The 17,125-nt window shown below is 42.8% G+C and overlaps 1 protein-coding gene across 4 annotated transcripts in view; it reads right to left on the reverse strand.

Annotated features, from left to right (window-relative positions):
• The window catches only part of FNBP1 (formin binding protein 1), a 135,182-nt gene that overhangs the window by 67,580 nt on the left and 50,477 nt on the right, over positions 1-17,125 (reverse strand). For all 4 annotated transcript variants that reach the window (XM_028090473.2, XM_088018853.1, XM_028090472.2 and 1 more), the window contains exons 2-4: positions 14,886-15,001; positions 3,812-3,868; positions 2,962-3,109 (exon numbers count right to left, since the gene is read on the reverse strand). In XM_028090473.2, coding sequence (XP_027946274.1) covers positions 2,962-3,109; positions 3,812-3,868; positions 14,886-15,001 — 321 coding nt within the window. The remainder of the gene's footprint in view (positions 1-2,961; positions 3,110-3,811; positions 3,869-14,885; positions 15,002-17,125) is intronic.

Genomic DNA, 17,125 nt, shown 5'->3' on the forward strand with positions numbered 1-17,125 from the left:
ACAAATATGCATTTGCCTATTGATATTCTTTCTTTCTGGAAGTTTAAAAGGTTTCCCAATTTCCTAAAATGTCATTTTAATGTAATTACAAAATGCTTCAAGAGAGCATGGCGTTTGCAGTTCTTCCTAGGAGAACATCTGACTCAGATGTGTGCTTGTAATTCTCCCTAAAATAAAAGGAACACTACATATTGCAAGATATTATTTAATGTGTATCTGTATCACCTATAATTTACTCTATAAGTTACTGTAATTTCTGATTAAAAAAGGGAACAGAATTCAAACTACAGGTATGACGGACTATACAAAAGACATATAATTAGCAGTGAGTGAATAAAACAAAAGGACCCAATCATAACACAAAAAGGAAATACAAGGATCCTCCACTAGTGACACAAAGTCTAAGAATGAAGTTGAGTCTAAGACTGCTTCTGTCTACTTCCTAATTCTTTCTTCCACCCTGGCACGCTTCCAGGTGCTTGGGATACAATAGTAGCCAAGAAAATTCTTGCCCTCGAGGAGCTTACATTCTAGTGTGAAATGAAAGAAAACAAGCAAATACATAAAATGTTAGATGCTGGTAAACGCTATGGAAAAACAGTAAAGCAGGGACTGTGGTGGGAATGAAGAGGGGAAGGGGAGGACGGACTTTGTAATTTTAAATGAGGTGGACAAGACAGACCTCAAGAGGACGATATTCCTGAGAAGAAGTCAGCTAGTGAGCTCTGCAGATATCTGGGGGAAAAGCTTTCCAAGGAGAGAAAAGCCAGTGCAAAGGCCCTGAGGCAGGATAACATGGTGCGAGGTTGAGGAGCAGCAAGGGGGCCATGTGGTTGGAGGACAAGGCATTCAAAAAAGTAACAGGAAGCCAGGTTATGTGGGTTCATATCTCATGATTCACTCAAGAAACAGAATTTATTCCAGAGTTCTTGTTTGGGGTGTTGGCTAAATTTCTAAGCTATATGGGTGAATGAAGGTCAGTCAAGAGACACAAAGCACTGAGCAGAGAAACAAACAGGAAGAAGGTATAAACTTTGCAAGGCTGAGGGCCCCTGGGTGGCTCAGTTGTTAAGCGGCTGCCTTCAGCTCAGGTCATGTTCCCAGGGTCCTGGGATTGAGCCCCGCATCGGGCTCCCTGCTCTGCGGGGAGCCTGCTTCTCCCTCTCCAACCCTCCCCCCCCCCGCTTGTATCCCCTCTCTCGCTGTTTTTCTCTCTCTCTGGCAAATAAATAAATAAAATCTTAAAAAAAAACAAAACAAAACTTTGCAAGGCTGAGGGAAGTTCAAGAACCCAGGGAAGCAGTCCAACATCATGTTCAGATTTATTGTATTGACTTTATGATTATATTAGGTATTTGTGCTTCATTCTGAACCTTAGTATTCTGTTTCACTGCTTCCTTTCCATCAAAGAAAAGATCTTTAGGGGCGCCTGGGTGGCTCAGTTGTTAAGCATCTGCCTTGGGCTCAGGTCATTGATCCCAGGGTCCTGGGATCGGGCCCCGCATCCGGCTCCCTGCTCAGTGGGAGGCCTGCTTCTCCCTCTCCCTCTCCCTCTGCCCTGCTGCTTGTGTTCCCTCTCTCGCTGTCTCTCTGTCAAATATATAAATAAATAAAATCTTAAAAAAAAAAAGATCTTTAATGAATGGTCTGGAAGATGCTGTCATCTAATTTGGAGCTCTAGTGTAGGGTTTCCTAGTCTGGGCACTACTGACATTACGGACCAGGTTCTTCTTTGTTGAGGAGGCTGTCCCGTGCATTGTAGGATGTTTACCAGCATCTCTGGGTTCTACCCACCAGATGCCAATGGCAACCCCCCCACACACACACATCTAATCTAAGCAAAACTATCTCCAGATACTGGCAAGTGTTGCTGGGGTGGAGAGAAAAATTGTGCCCAGTTGAGATCCACTGCTCTAATGTGAACAGATAAAAATTTCATCTCAGTTTATGAACCTATGTGGTTTTTTTTTCAAACGAACAGGTTGATCTTAAGGCATATATCTGTTCCTAACTACTAAACATACCCAAAGCCATGTGTTACCTGTTTATAGCGTAGTAAGAAGTAAACTCATCAGATGTTCCAAATACCTTCCTGTCTCAGGGCCTTTGCACTGGCTGCTACCTCTACTGCTTGTCCCAGGCAACTCCTCCTCATCCCTTGAGTCCTATTAAAACGTTAGCTGTTAAGGGCCCTGGGAAGCTTCTCCCTGATCCTGAGCCCGAGCATGTTAGGTATTCCTATCACCTCCTTCTATAGCACCGGTATAGAAAAAAAAGCTTCCCTGCTCCGCAGGAAGCCTGCTTCTCCCTCTCCCACTCGCCCTGCTTGTGTTCCTGCTCTCGCTCTCTCTCTGTCAAATAAATAAATAAAACCTTAAAAAAAAAATTATGATGCACTGCATAACCGGTCAGAGAACAATGACACAGACCACAGCTTAGAAATAAATACTTTAGGACAAAACCTTGACTATGAATATACTTTGTTTGAGTGTACCTTTTTCTCCTTTGTTAACAATAAGAGCTATGCAAAGATGATAATGAAGGCAGGAGGAGCAAAAAGGGCCTCTTCCTTAGATGATGAAGGAGCCAAAGAACAGAGTAGACGGAGCTGAGATCATCTTTCTGGCTTTTATGAACACTTTATAAGCATTTATTTGAATATTATTTATTCCACACCACACATACCATCTTATACTGCTTACTCTTTTTATGTCTGATATCCTCAAATATATTTAAATTCCTCAAAGGGATTAGTATCCTGGGGGTCCTCAGATAAGTTTCAGTGTCTGAGAGACCCTTATAAAGACCCAGAAGCACCTTCTAAGAACAGGGTCCATAACTTTTATACAATTCAGTTTAAGACCCACCACCTTAATATGACTCTATTTAATTTGAAAGCTTCTAGGATATTCCCATTACCCCTGGTCCATCTCTTAGTAAGAAAAAACAAACTTTTGTTACCGATTTCCTCTCCTGCTTCAGTTCCTGGACGTAGCGGGCTAACTCCACAGTGATGTTCGAGGTCATGTTCTCGGAGATAACTTCATGCTGCCCAGCGTAATCATTCATTTCGTTCAGGGTGGAAAGGAAAGCTTTACAAGCCGTATACCTATGGAAATGAACACACACCGCTCTTTTTCAAACAAGGTGCCCTCTGTGTGAACACTGTATGCGCTGACGAAACATTAATTAAAATCAGGTTAATGTGCATCAACGTCCCATAGGATCCTGACAGTTCATTACTCATGAAAGTGTTCTCATCGAAATGGCTCAGAATTAATTACAACTGAAACACTTTGCATTTTGTGACACCGAATCACTCTACATAAGGCAGTATTTGGCTTTGTTAATACCCGGTCCAAATATGACCCCAAATACCGATACATACTAAATACGCACTAATGAAATGCATGTTTAGATCCAAATTAGAAATATAATACTTTTGGGCTGTCCATATTAAGGTGCCTAAGTTGCTGACTGAAATGGACATATTTCTCAGTGAAAGAGACTCCTGGTATTACAAAAGCAAATCAAGACTGTGGAATGCATAATCCACACTTCCTGTATTTGCTTAGATTATATTCTAAGCTTTTCCCAATTACCTTAATTGAAACAATCCAGAATAGGTCTAGTGACTCGGCATAAGTTAGCTGAGTAGGGTTTTTATTGTTCTTGCTGCCAATTTAAAAACTAGCACAAATATGAATGGGGAATGCTGCTTATTTTTTGTAGATTTCCTTTCTCCTTTCCTTCAGACATCATCATGACCAGCATAAAGATACCAGCACATAATTATCAGCATTAAACAGACCTGTATTCTTCTTCCTCCTTCGAGTTCTTTTTAGGTTGGTATTTCTTTGCGAGGTTCCTGAAACAAAAATGCAGAAATGTCACCTTCTATAGAAAGATGATTAAGAAATCAGGAATGAAAGATGAAGTCAGTGCTTTCATGTACAAGTAAAAAAAAAAAAAAAATCACAAAATGTCCACAGCTGAAATTTGTTTATTTCCTTCCTTCCTTCCTTTTTTTTTTTTTTTTAAAGTCAACTCTATGCCCAACGTGGTGCTAGAACTCATGACCCCGGATTAAGAGCATGCTCTTCCGACTGAGCCAGCCAGGTGCCCCTTGCTTCCTTCCATCTTTCTACATGGGTGATAAAGCTCTGGTTATGAAGGACTTGCATTGTTTTGAATCTCTGACCTCAAAGGTAGAGCACATTAGAAGAGAAAGGGGCACTAGCTGGTGCTAACCTGGCTGTTATGACCTGACTTTAATTGGAGAGTACAGACCATGTGTACAAAACGCAGGCGATTTCATCTGTAGCACCGAGCTGAGGGCGAGTTTCCCTCCAGGCCACCGTTCCCTCCTGATCATCTTCACGACAATCCAAGGAAAGTATGTGGACTATGTCCAAATGTTCAAATTAAAAATCCAAATGCCGGGCGCCTGCGTGGCTAAGTCGGTTAAGCATCTGACTCTTGGTTTTGGCTCAGGTCATGATCTCGGAGTCGTGGAACTGAGCCCCTTCAGGCTCTGTGCTTAGCGGGGAGTCTGCCTGGGATGCTCTCTCTCTCTCTGCTCCTCCCACTCGTGTTCTTTAAAATAAATAAATAAATCTTAAAAAAAAAAAAAGTCCAAGTGCCAAGGGCATGTTGGCAAGGCTGTGTGGCTACTCCCCTAAAGAGGAATGAAAAGGAAAGGAATTTGGGGGCTGTTCATGCTAAGACATTTAATAAGGAGGCCTTTTAACCTGCCCAGCAGGTTTGCACTGAACACACTCAGATGAGACAAAATCACTCACATCTCTCTTCCTAATCTCACCTCTGGGTCAAGAATCCAGACAATCTCTACATTCAAGATGCTTAAATTTACACAAAAACCAGGAGGTAAGCCTGGAAAAACAAAACTCACTAACATGGGTCCCATCGGCTGATTTCTCGTGGGACCTGACTTTGGTGGCTGTAGTTTTAGGGAAATAGCCAGAAGAGGCTGACTAATGGTCCACAGTGGGGGTCCTCACTTGACCACATCTCAGTATTCACTTCCCTGTTTACCCCGTGTTTCTATTCCTCTTTCTAGTAGCTACTTTCATTATTTCACATTTTCTTGTATTCCCCCTGAATCTAAAGATTCACCTAGAAAAAAATGTACCATCATAAGTTTACAATTTTGATCATGGTACATTTTACATACAAAGTGGATGTGATTTCATCTCTGACAGGTGTTACTAGATGATTTGAGGCAATGGACTTCAGTAAAAAGGACATTGCTCTGGGATGGCGTGACCCCAGACAAACTAACAAGCAAGTCTGTGCATCCAGCTCCTCATCTGTGAGTTCAAGGGGATCAGATGAAATGACCTCTATTGCCCCTTCAAGTTTTCTGAGGGAATATGTAACATCCAAGAACATTGACTGTTGCAATTTAAAGTGAAGATACAGGGGTGCCTGGGTGGCTCAGTTCGTTAAGTATCTGCCTTGGGCTCAGGTCAGGATCCCAGGGTCCTGGGATTGAGCTCCACATCAGGCTCCTTGCTCAGTAGGGAACCTGCTTCTCCCTCTGTCTGTCGCTCCCCCTGCTTCTGCTCTCTCTCTGACAAGTAAATAAATAAAATCTTTTAAAAAAGAAAATAAATGAAATAAAATGAAGATATGAAGGGCACCTGGGTGGCAGACTCAGTAGAGCATGGGACTCTTGATCTTGAGACCTTGAGTTCAAGCCCCACACTGGGCATAGAGCTTACTTAATAATAATAATAATAATAATAATAAATGTCATCTTTTTTCTGATACTCTGGATGCATAGTACAGTTTACCTAATAAGTCTAGGTCCAAAAGAATGCTGAAAAATAGCATTTCCTTTAAAAATGTGGCTTAGGGGCACCTGGCTGGCTCCGTTGGTAGAGCGTACAACTCTCAATCTCAGGATTGTGAGCTCAAGCCCCCAATAAAATCTTTTAAATAAATAAATAAATAAAGTGGCTTAAATAAAAAAATAATTCAAAGGAGAGAAATCTTGTTTGTTGAAAGCACAGTACAGTTCTTTCAGCTGGTTTACCACAGTCACTCCTTAAAATGTAGATTTAGTAAAAACAGTCCATCCTACTCACAGCTGGCAGGGATGGAAAGGGGAGCACATGGAAAGCAGATGACCATATAACCAATAGGTTCTTTTCCACAGATGCGTAGAGTAGCATATATGGGACTTTTTGGTAGAGAGGAAGAGGAGTGGGGGGACGGGCAGAGGCAGAGAGAATCTCAAGCAGGCTCCATGCCCAGTGAGGAGCCAGACGTGGGGCTCAATCTCACAACCCTGAGATCATGACTTGAGCTGAAATCAAGAGTCAGATGCTTAGCCGACTCAGCCACCCAGGCGCCCCAACATGTGAGATATTTTTAATGCACAGTTTTAAATATTAACCATTTCTCCTATTAACTATAAATTACACATTGAAAATATCACTTTGAAATTCACATCTTATATAAAAATTCTTTTGAAACTGTTATTGTAAAGGTTTAATTAAATCCACATTTTCTGGGGCACCTGGCTGGCTCAGTCAGAAGAGTGTGCGACTCTCTTTTTTTTTTAAACATTTTATTTATTTGACAGAGAGAGACACAGCAAGAGAGGGAACACAAGCAGGGGGAGTGGGAGAGGGAGAAGCAGGCCTCCCGCCGAGCAGGGAGCCCGATGTGGGACTCGATCCCAGGACCCTGGGTCCATGACCTGAGCCGAAGGCAGACGCTTAACGACTGAGCCACCCAGGCGCCCCGAGTGTGCGACTCCTGAACTCGATTTCGGGGTCGTGAGTTCAAACCCGAGGTGGGGTGTAGAGACTACTTAAATAAAACAAAACAAAACAAAAAACCCCACTTCATATTTTAAAAAAATAAATTAAAAAATTCATAAATCCACATTTTCTTTTTAGCTTCCAGTCCTAAGCCTTCATAAAAATAATTTAAATTTTATATCCAGTTGAAGGAAACATAGCTTGAATATAGAAAGTTAAAACCAGCACTCTTTTTAGTTCCTTTTTACCAATCCAATCCTAAACAGGATGAAAGACCACACGGGGTGTGGGGGGCGGAATATTCTGTTGTGGGTGACAGCCTGTGGAGACCGTCACGTTGTGATGAATGAGTCTCACTTTGACCATGTTAGCATATACAGCATTCAAAATGCTTCTTAAAAGCACCAATGAATAATTCACTCTACAAATGCCAGCAGAAAACTAAAAGCATAAGAGGTCTGGAAGAGAAATTCAGGATTTTTCTCTCAGGCACCACTAGAAAGAAAGATCAACTTTCATTTCCATTCTCTAGAGATGGGCTTTCTTGCCCCTATTTTGTATGAGGTTACTTAAAAAACAAGCAAGAAAACAAACCACAAAGAGCAGCTTTAAATTTATGGGATCTTTCTGAGAAATTTTAAGTGTTTTATATATTAAACTTGCTCTTCAGACAGGCTAATTAAAAGGTAAGAGAAAAATATAATCCTCTCATAAGGATACTGGATTTTAGCTTGGTTGATCCAAAGAGCCACAGGGAAGCTTTTTAAAAAGGAGATACCTGGGCCCAGTTCCAGGCCCTCCGAAATGGAAGGTCCAGGGCTGGGTCCAGGAATGTTTTGTTTTTTCTTTCTTTTTTTTAAAAGCTCACCACAAGATTTCCGGATAAAGACAGCAGAATAAAATTCAATCAGAGAATTGTGCTTTCCCTACAAGAGGTGAGAATTAAAAGCCAGGACAATTTTCAACAGCAGAAAACAAGCCAATGAAGAAAGAAGCATAACTTCAGTCTACGCACTTCGAAAAGCGGCGACCATGGTGAGGGACGGAAGATTCTGGGACCGCATGGATGGATGCTGCCCCCACCCTCACTGCCACTTTGGCAGGGGGGTGGAGTAGGGTAGGAAAGCTCTGAGAAGAAGACACACAGGCCGACCACCCAGGTTCCAGAATTCGGGCAGGAGCAGGGGTCACCACCTGGATCCTCACTCTCCAGGGCTCCAAACTGGATGCCTGTGGAAGCTCATCCCTAACCTAGGCATTCCAAAGGAACAGGATATATCTCTCAAACAGAACCTCTAACAAAGTTCTGGAACACGCTCAGAGTCTCAAAGACAAAATGTACAGAACCAGGCCCTTTGCCTCACCCTTACCCCATAATGGAGCTCAGAGGGAAAGGCCGACAGTTCTAGAAGCACAGCCAGAAACGCTCAACTACCCTCTATCAGAACCAACAACAGCACTGGTGTTGTTTATGCAGGTAAGAAAAGCATGCTTAGGAAGTGCATGTGCCTTATCTCATTAAGTCCCCTGAACAACCTTAGAAAGGAGGAATTACTATTATTCACATTTTACAGATGAAAAAGATGAAGCACAGGGAGTATGTGCCCCAAGTTGTGTCACTATTGAATGGAAGAATCAAGAATGCATCCCAGGTACTGGGGCTCTAGGGTCTGTTCTCTTCAGCACTTCACTCAACTGCCCGTATTAAACATAAGTGAGGTGAAAAGATATGATATATAATACAGAAGAGAAGGAAGAAAGTGGGGAAGGAGGGTAGGTTGGGAGAACGAAGGAAAGGAGGGAGGGAGGGACTGACCCCCCCCCAAAAAAAAGAAAGAAAGAAGGAAAGAAAGAAACCAATCTGGAAGAAAAGAAGGAAGAGAAGCAAAAGCAAACTCCTCCAGAGTATTTTACACTACAGACAAACTTAATAAAAACACAAAGCCAATGAAGCAAAGAATTCCCAGACCACGGGCTAAAAGAGATGGCAAAGTTAAGGAAATGAACTAAGAACTAAAGCATACCACTACAGAACTAATAAATAAAGTGGGCTGGGTATCAAATTTAACAGAAGAAAGCTTTGAGATAATCATAATAAGGAAAGCAACTAACAAAAGCAGAAAAAAAAGATTACCTAAAGAACAAGATGCTTTAACCTAAGGAAAACTCATATCTCTGAAGTACATATAACCCAGTAAGTAGTACAGAAAAAATATTCAGATGTAATTGAAGAAAGTTACCCTGAAATAAATGAAGAACGTGATCTGCATATGAAAGGGCTCTAAGGAAACTGACAAACAATGATCAACAACAAGGCTTCGCTTGGGGATGTTTTCAAACTGCTAAATGGAACAAAAAAATTCTTCACATATATAGTCAAAGCAAGTCACCTACAAAGAAAAAAAAAATCTGGCTGGCCCCAGACTTTTCCACCAAAAACCAATGCAGCAACAAAGTCTGGAGAACAACCAGGTCAAATTATTATCAAGTATGGGGGCATTCTCAAACAGGAACAAACTCCGAGGATTACTTCATAAACTCTCATTAGGGAAGGAAATATTCATATTTCTCTTGATGCCAAGAGACAGGTGGAGAGCCTGTGGTAGAAGGAATGGAGGTGAGCATACGTTTATATTTAAATACAGAATTAAAGGGCACCTCGGTGGTTCAGTCGGTTAAGCATCTGACTCTTGGCTTTGGCTCGGGTCATGATCTCAGGGTCAGGGGATCCATCCCGGCCTCGGGCTCTGCACTCAGCACAGAGTCTGCTTGAGATTCTCTCCCTCTGCCCCTCCCCTACCGTGCACACACACACTCTTTCTCTAATAAATAAATAAATATAAGTAAATAAGTAAACAAATAAATGCAGAATTAAGACAAATTAACTGTGGGACTATGTTAAAGACCAAATTATATAACTCGACTAGAACAGGAAGCAAAACATGTAAATATTATTTTCTTTATCTTACTTAGCAGTGAGTCAATTGAGCTAGCTTAAAATTGTAACGTGGAGTTAAAAAAACAAAGTCATGACATCCTCCAAGTTTTTTATAATCTTTCTGTGAAATCTTATAAGAGTTTAATATTTATGGTTCAGAAAATCCTGCAGTTTCATTCGTATGTATTTTTTACGGTGAAAGTAACTGTAAGTTGAATTCCTTGTATATACAATATATGCAATATATTTTATAAAATGATTTCTACATAGTTACCCTTTATTGACAATGAACTCTGATTAGAAAAAAAAAATTGACCAGGACATAAATGGGTCATCAAAAAGAAAGCATAAACGGCTCAAATGTATAAAAGCAGGCTCAACCTCATTGATAATAAGAGAAACACAAACTAAGGCTCAGACTCTCCAATTTTTACTTATCACGTTGGCAAAGATAAGAAAAGACTGGTACCAGGGAGAGCTGAGGGTCAAGGTAAGTAGCACGGCCCCAGGCTCTGCTATGAGCAGTAAGGGTCACAGCCTCTCAGGGGTAACTTGGTGAACTCTATCAAAACCAGGGCGCTACTTTTAGGAAATTTGTCTCTAGACAGGCTTGTCCAAGTGGATTCCTCAAGGTTATGCATTGCAACTTTGTTCAGAGTTGCAAACAACTGGAAACAATCAACACATCCACCAAGCCAATGCAATATTATAAAACCACAAAAATAATGAATCCCTGGAACAACCTCCAGGATGTAGAAAGACAAGGGCACACGGGACTGCTGGGGAAGCAAGGAAGAAAACACACCCTCATTTGCCTGTGTCAGCATAAAATTTCTGGGGAAGGATAAACAAGAGGCTGATGACATTTACTGTCCCCAGGGACAGGGTTAAGAGAAGGGACCCTTGGGCGCCTGGGTGGCTCAGATGGTTAAGCGTCTGCCTTCGGCTCAGGTCATGATCCCAGGGTCCTGGGATCGAGTCCCGCATCGGGCTCCCTGCTCCTTGGGAGCCTGCTTCTCCCTCTGCCTCTCTCTCTCTCTCTCTCTCTGTCTCTCATGAATAAATAAATAAAATCTTAAAAAAAAAAAAAAAGAGAAGGGACCCTTCACGGCACACCGTTTTCTATCTCTGGCATTTTTAATCGTATGAAGTCATTATCTGGTCATAACAAATAATTTAGCTTTTTAAAAAAATTTAACAGTTGCTAAGGGCAATCAATAGTTGGTTCTCTTCTATAGGTCTATGAAACGTTTTAAAATTTTATTAGGCATTTGACCTTACATTGCCTTGAAGAAATAATAACTACAGCAAGGGTCAGTAAACTTTTTCTGTAAAGGGTCGGAGAGTAAGTATTTTAGACTTGCAAGTAGGTCATGCTCAGGTGGTCCCTGTTGCAACTAGTCAACTGCAATTGTTTTCAGAAGCAGCCATAGACAGTACATTAATGAATGGATGTGGCCTTGTTTCTGTATAACTTTATTTATAAAACCAGGCAGTGGATGGATTGGGACAAAGGCTGTAATTTGCCAACCCGTAAACCTACAGAAATCAAAGCCCTAATGATCATCCTTTGCTTCTAAAATAAGTTGGCATTCTTTTTTCTCTAATGCTGAAAAAAATAAAAATGATTTAATGCCAGAAACGTCTCCAAAAAGATCGTGTTGCTTTTTCAACATCATACTGATATTTCAAGCAAGCATTTGTTGACCATGCTTCAGTCACCCCTGGCCTTTCCATTCCTTGAACATGTTTCCACCTCAGGACCTTTGCACTTGCTGATCCCTTGGCCTGGAAGAGCTACCCCTAGACCTTGGGATGCTGGCCCTCTCTGTCTTCGGTTCTCAAGCAACAGGTTCTCCCTGGCTAGTCTAGCTAAGTAACCCCCACCCACCATCATGCTCTATTACATCACTGGTTTTACTTATCTGGGATGATAAATGCTATCTTTAAATGATTTAAATTTTTGCTTGTTTGCATGTGGTCTGTTTTCCACAGTGAGCAGGTGAGCTCCAAGGTATCTTGTTCATTAGAGCTCCCCTGGCACTCTGTTGACACACTGTTGGTTGTTCTGTTGGTAAGCCTCTTCCGCTCTCATAGCCTGGGCAAACACGATTCTCCTTGAAGCAATGGGGACCAAACATCTTAGAACGGGACCTGTTGATTCACTCTTTCTACGACTATTTACTGAGTACCTATTATGCATCAGGCACTGTTCCATACTACTGGGAGACTTTAGTGAATACAACTCAAAAACCCCTGCCCCTAGGGGGCTTCCATTCTAGCAGGGAGGAGTGGAAGGCAATGAGTAATAAGTATGATATATAAGAAAATTGTAAAGAATGTTAGAAAGTTATTAGTGCTACGGAAGAACCGTAAATACAGCAGGAAGATGAGGCAGGCCTCACTGAGCAGTTAACATCTGAGCAAAGACTTGAAGGGAGGCGAGAGGGTGGGCATGCGAGGAATATATAGGTGATACCCGTACAGAACGGTGAGCCCTGGGGCAAGAGTGCGCCTCGTGTGTATGAGAAACGGCAAGGAGGCTGGTATGGTTAGAACAGAGGAGAGAGAAGGAGGAAAGACAGGACGTCAGAGAGGTTGGGGGATGTGATCACACAGGGCACAACGACATGGTGGCAGCTGGTGGGGAGAACCACATCAGGGCAGTTTGTTTTTGAATGAGGGCGTGCTTGTGTGTCGATGGGGATAATAACCCAGCAGGGAACGAAGAACTGAGGACACGGGAGAGAGAACCACTGGGGCTGAGTTCCGGAGCCAGAGGGAGGGGGAACACCGAGTGCACAAGAGGGGGGCCTGGATTTAGACAGAAGCATCTCAGGGTGGGGGGCACAGATGCTCAGAGTCTGCAGACACTCTCTTCTAACTGCTTCCATGCTCTCAGTGACGTAGCAAGCAAGTGGTGAGGATGGGAAAGGAGATGCTGGGTTTGCAGAAAGGGGAAACTGAGTCACTTTGGTGAGTGGGGCAGCAAATCGACAAAGGATAGAAAGGATGCTTATGTATCGGCATTGAGGACCCGGCTGAGGGCTCAGTATCAAGGAGGAGAAACCAGTCTGAAGGGTTAGTAATGGTTTTGAAGGCATTTGTTCAATTACTCCTCATCTTGTAGGTCAACTTCTCCCAACAAGTACAAATTGAGATACCTCTTAGGGATGTAATGAAACAATGTTAATAGTTAAATCTCAGGGGGCGCCTGCCTGGCTCTGTCAGTGGAACACGGGACTCTTGATCTAGGGGTTGTGAGTTTGAGCCCCATGTTGGGCGTAGAGTCTACTAAATATATATTTAGATCTCAGGAAAAGTACTTTTCAAGAGACTGCCATCAGAACCCTGACACTGATCCTCTGTTTCAACTTGTGATCCACAAGAGGGTAAAACAGTCAATGGAGAGCCATTGTATTTTACCCTAAACTCACACTGGAATTTGCATTCTTTTCCAATAGCCTTCCATTTTGTTACTTGCATCCTCCGTCCCTCACCTAGGGTGATGAGAAAGGGCAAGGAGCCAGGTGCAATCCAGAGGGGGAGCTAAGAAAGCCCTTTCCCTTCATGACACAGAACCAAGCAGATACTTGCTAAGTGTTGAATTAACGGCATCTAATCATAAACCTCCCAAACAAAACAGGATCATGACAAAGGTGCCAGGGAAGACAAGTGTAAACTAATACAAAAAGAAAGGCAACAAACAGATAAATCCATAAGGTGAGACCGTATTTTGGCTAAGGATGTATGTAACCCATTTTCACACCAAAGACATTTTATGACGACAGTGCGACATTTAGGTAATTGGCACACTAAGCAGCCCCTTCCCTATTGCCATATTCAGGATGTGAGGCACACACACACACAGTGCCAGAAATCAATCCGGATTCACCAAGTCATAACGGTTGCTTCATTGAGCAATATGTTTTATGTTTTCTTTTCTCAACGGAAACAAAACTTGTCATCCATAAAAACAATCCGTATGTACCACTCAGGTGCTTATTTATAAACAACACCAGCTCTAGAAGAATCCACCTTCTCTCAGTGACACCTGACATACCCCTCCTGCAGACGCTCTTTGGGTTCAAACGAAATGTTTCTATACCAAAAGTCATCTGGATCTTTAACAGGTCTTAAAACAATCTGCACCAACCAATTCAACCAAACAAGAAATCATTAAAGTCTGTGCCTGCCACGTCAAGTTCCAGCTTTGTTCTACCAACAACTTTTACACATTTTATCTAAAAGCACAAATTTCTTGGATAATTTCATCATTAAAAATGTAAGCAGTCCAAGCACTTTTAAAATGCTGCTCCACAGGGCTCTTAACAGGCTGCTGGATGGAACACGGATCGGGAGAAGCATTTTGGAAAGCTGTCTACTTAAAGCTAAACACCTATGACCCCACAATTCCACTCCTGGGTGTAGACAGACTTCATATCCCCAAACAGGAGACGAGCAATGGCCTCGTGGCAGAGGAATGAGTGAACTGTGGTATACTCACACACCCAAATACCAACCACCAGTGAAAAGAAACAAGCTACCACCATTATACAGCCTCTTGAATGAATCTCCCAAACATAATGTAGAAAAAAAGAAGTCAAATACAAACTGCCTAATAAGTTAATACATTCAGATGAGGTTCAAAAACAGGCAAGACTGTCCATGTCATTCGAAGTCAGAAGAGTGGACAGCCATGGGAGGAGGGTGGTGCACCGGAAGGGGCCAGGGGGCCTCTGGGGCTGGGTTTGCCTGTCTCTCCATCTGGGTGCTGGTGACACGGGGGGTGTTCACTCTGTGAAGATTTCTGGGGCTGAACACTTTTAATGTACACTTTTCTCTCTATATATATTATATTTCAATTAGGAGTTTTCTGAAAAAAAAAAAAAAAAAGTAGCTCCAAAATTCAGAAACTATCCTTCCAAAAAACAAAACAAAACAAAAACCCAGACCTAAGGGCAGTAACTTAGTTTTTATTTTTATTGTTCTATGAAAATGAATCTTCTCTATCAAAAGCAATGGTTTCTAACTGAAATATCACCTTACATAAAAGGGGAAAAATATTTAAAGGATTATACAGTATAAATGAGAATATAAATTATTGTTACATCCATTTTGCAGTTAACAATTAACCTTTTTCAATATCAACTTACCTGAGTTGCTTTGCATAGCTGAGTTCGATCTCTGTCCTTTCCTTTACAAATTTGATGTATTTCTCAAGAATGTCAATTCCCCACTGTGTGTGTTTTTCTAAGTTGTCAAATTGATCCTGTTTAAAAAAACAAACACAGAGAGAGAGAGAGAGCTTATAATCCTTCTCTGTGATTAATATAATTTCAGTGAACAATTCTCTCAACAATATGTCGCTGTGTAGAAAGCCGTTCTAATATTTTCCATGATTGTACTGGGTGCTTTTCTTGTTGAGCAGTTTTAAATCAACATTACCAAATTTGGTTTGAAAACTGCCTGGGGTACTGAACTCTGACCCATTCGTTCATGTTAGAAACATGGTTTGGGGATATAGTTAATGTCCTGGTGCAAAGGAAAATATCTTTTCCAGATTCCAAAAACCGAGAGGTGAAACACTCACATCAACTCACTCGTGCTTGCCAGCACCTTACCTGTTATCTCTGAGTTATTCAAAACAGCTCACTGAAAGTTGGGGCAAGCAAATGGGAATAAGAAGAGTTACAAAATACTGCTTTCTTCAAACAGATAAATAAAATGACTCAGGCGGACCTTATTCAAACATTTGAACATTTATCAAACCCACACTGTGGGCCAGGAAAGGAGCAGGGGAACCGAAATGAACGGAAACAGAGCCCCATCTTGCAGAGTGCCTGGAGGTTCCTAGCCTGGGAGAATGAGAGGGGGTGGGTATTCCAGCAACAGCTACTGCAAAAGTGGGGACACATCCAGGAATCTGGGGATCGGAGAGGGGGGACGAGATTTGTCCCTCTGGAGCGAAGGTGGGGCGAGGGCTCAAGGGAAGGATGGTGGTGGGTAAGAAACTGGAAAAAGTCCCTGCCCATCACCCCAGGCCTCAAACAACAAGCAAAGGAGCTCAGCCTGTCTAGTGCGCACACGTGAGCCGCTGAATTTGCAAGGAGAGAGGCACACCCACAGACATGTTTCGAATCGCCAGGAGGTGGAAGTCAGGAGATAGCTCCTTAGTCCAGATGAGAGAAAACGGGAGGAGAGGGAAGGATGTCCAGACCCGTAACAACTAGAATCAACTAGTCTTAGCGGCCGATTGCAGGAAGAGACTGGAAAAGAATATGAGGCAGAGGCAGGATTCTGGGGGCCTCCCTGCCTCTGGCTCTGGGGACTAGAGAGTCGATGGGCAGCAGTTTGGGGTGAAGTGACACGTTGCGTGAGGGAGAGACATGTCCGGAAGGGAGCTGGAAACACAGATCTACTGGGAGCTCAAGGAGGGAGGCCTGTGAGCTGGTGGATCTGAAGCAGCACCCAGGGATCCAGGGAGAGGGTCGGCAAAGTGGGCAGCAGCTCTGCACTGAATTAGTCAAGAGGGCCTGGCCCAGGTGGGAGAGACCAGAAAGGCCTGGGAAAGCGAAGGGAGTGTCAGCGCGACATTGCAGGGAAGGGAGAGCTGCCTCGAGAGAACAAGAACAATGGACCGTCTGCTGTCCCCCGGGGAGACAGCAGCAATAGAGAAATGCGGGTTCTGGCCCCACCCTGGGACTTCACCCCCGGGGGCCACCGAACGGAGCAGAGTGTAGTCATATGCCAAAAGATGCAGAATCAGTCCCTGCCTAATTTCACAACTCTGTCATGAGGATCATGGAAAACGGGAAAGAGTCAAATGAAGTCTAAAAAATACAAAGCCACAGTTTAATCCTATCACAGGTGTTGCGCGATCCTACAGGACACACTCGGCGCCATCCTTCAGCTTGGTTTTAAAACCTAGCTCCTCCCACCTTACACGTGTCCTCATGCTTTCATCCTGTATTCCATTCAAAGCTATGCAAACCAGAAATTGAGTACACAGAGTTCCCTAGAAGTCTACCTTGGGTGGGAGTGGGCACCCTGCGGAGCCAAAAGCACTTTTTCTCCAACGTCAGAAATTCTCTTCTTGAAGAAAACTCATTTCCTCAACCTTACCCCCGTCCAGGCCCACAAGACAGTTTTAGAAACTAAGGTTTTATTTTCCTGGAATATTTTTCTCATGAAAAAGAATTACTGTAGAATGTCTTTAAATCCAATAATGGGGCGCCTGGGTGGCTCAGTTGGTTAAGCGACTGCCTTTCGGCTCAGGTCATGATCCTGGAGTCCCGGGATCGAGTCCCGCATCGGGCTCCCTGCTCAGCGCGGAATCTGCTTCTCCCTCTGACCCTCCCCCCATCTCATGTGCTTTCTCTCTCATTCTCTCTGT

The sequence above is a fragment of the Eumetopias jubatus genome, unplaced genomic scaffold (genome assembly GCF_037043125.1).
Source record: "Eumetopias jubatus isolate StellerSeaLion01/CBP00866 unplaced genomic scaffold, mEumJub1_p1.0 scaffold_15, whole genome shotgun sequence".
Lineage (NCBI taxonomy): Eukaryota > Metazoa > Chordata > Mammalia > Carnivora > Otariidae > Eumetopias > Eumetopias jubatus.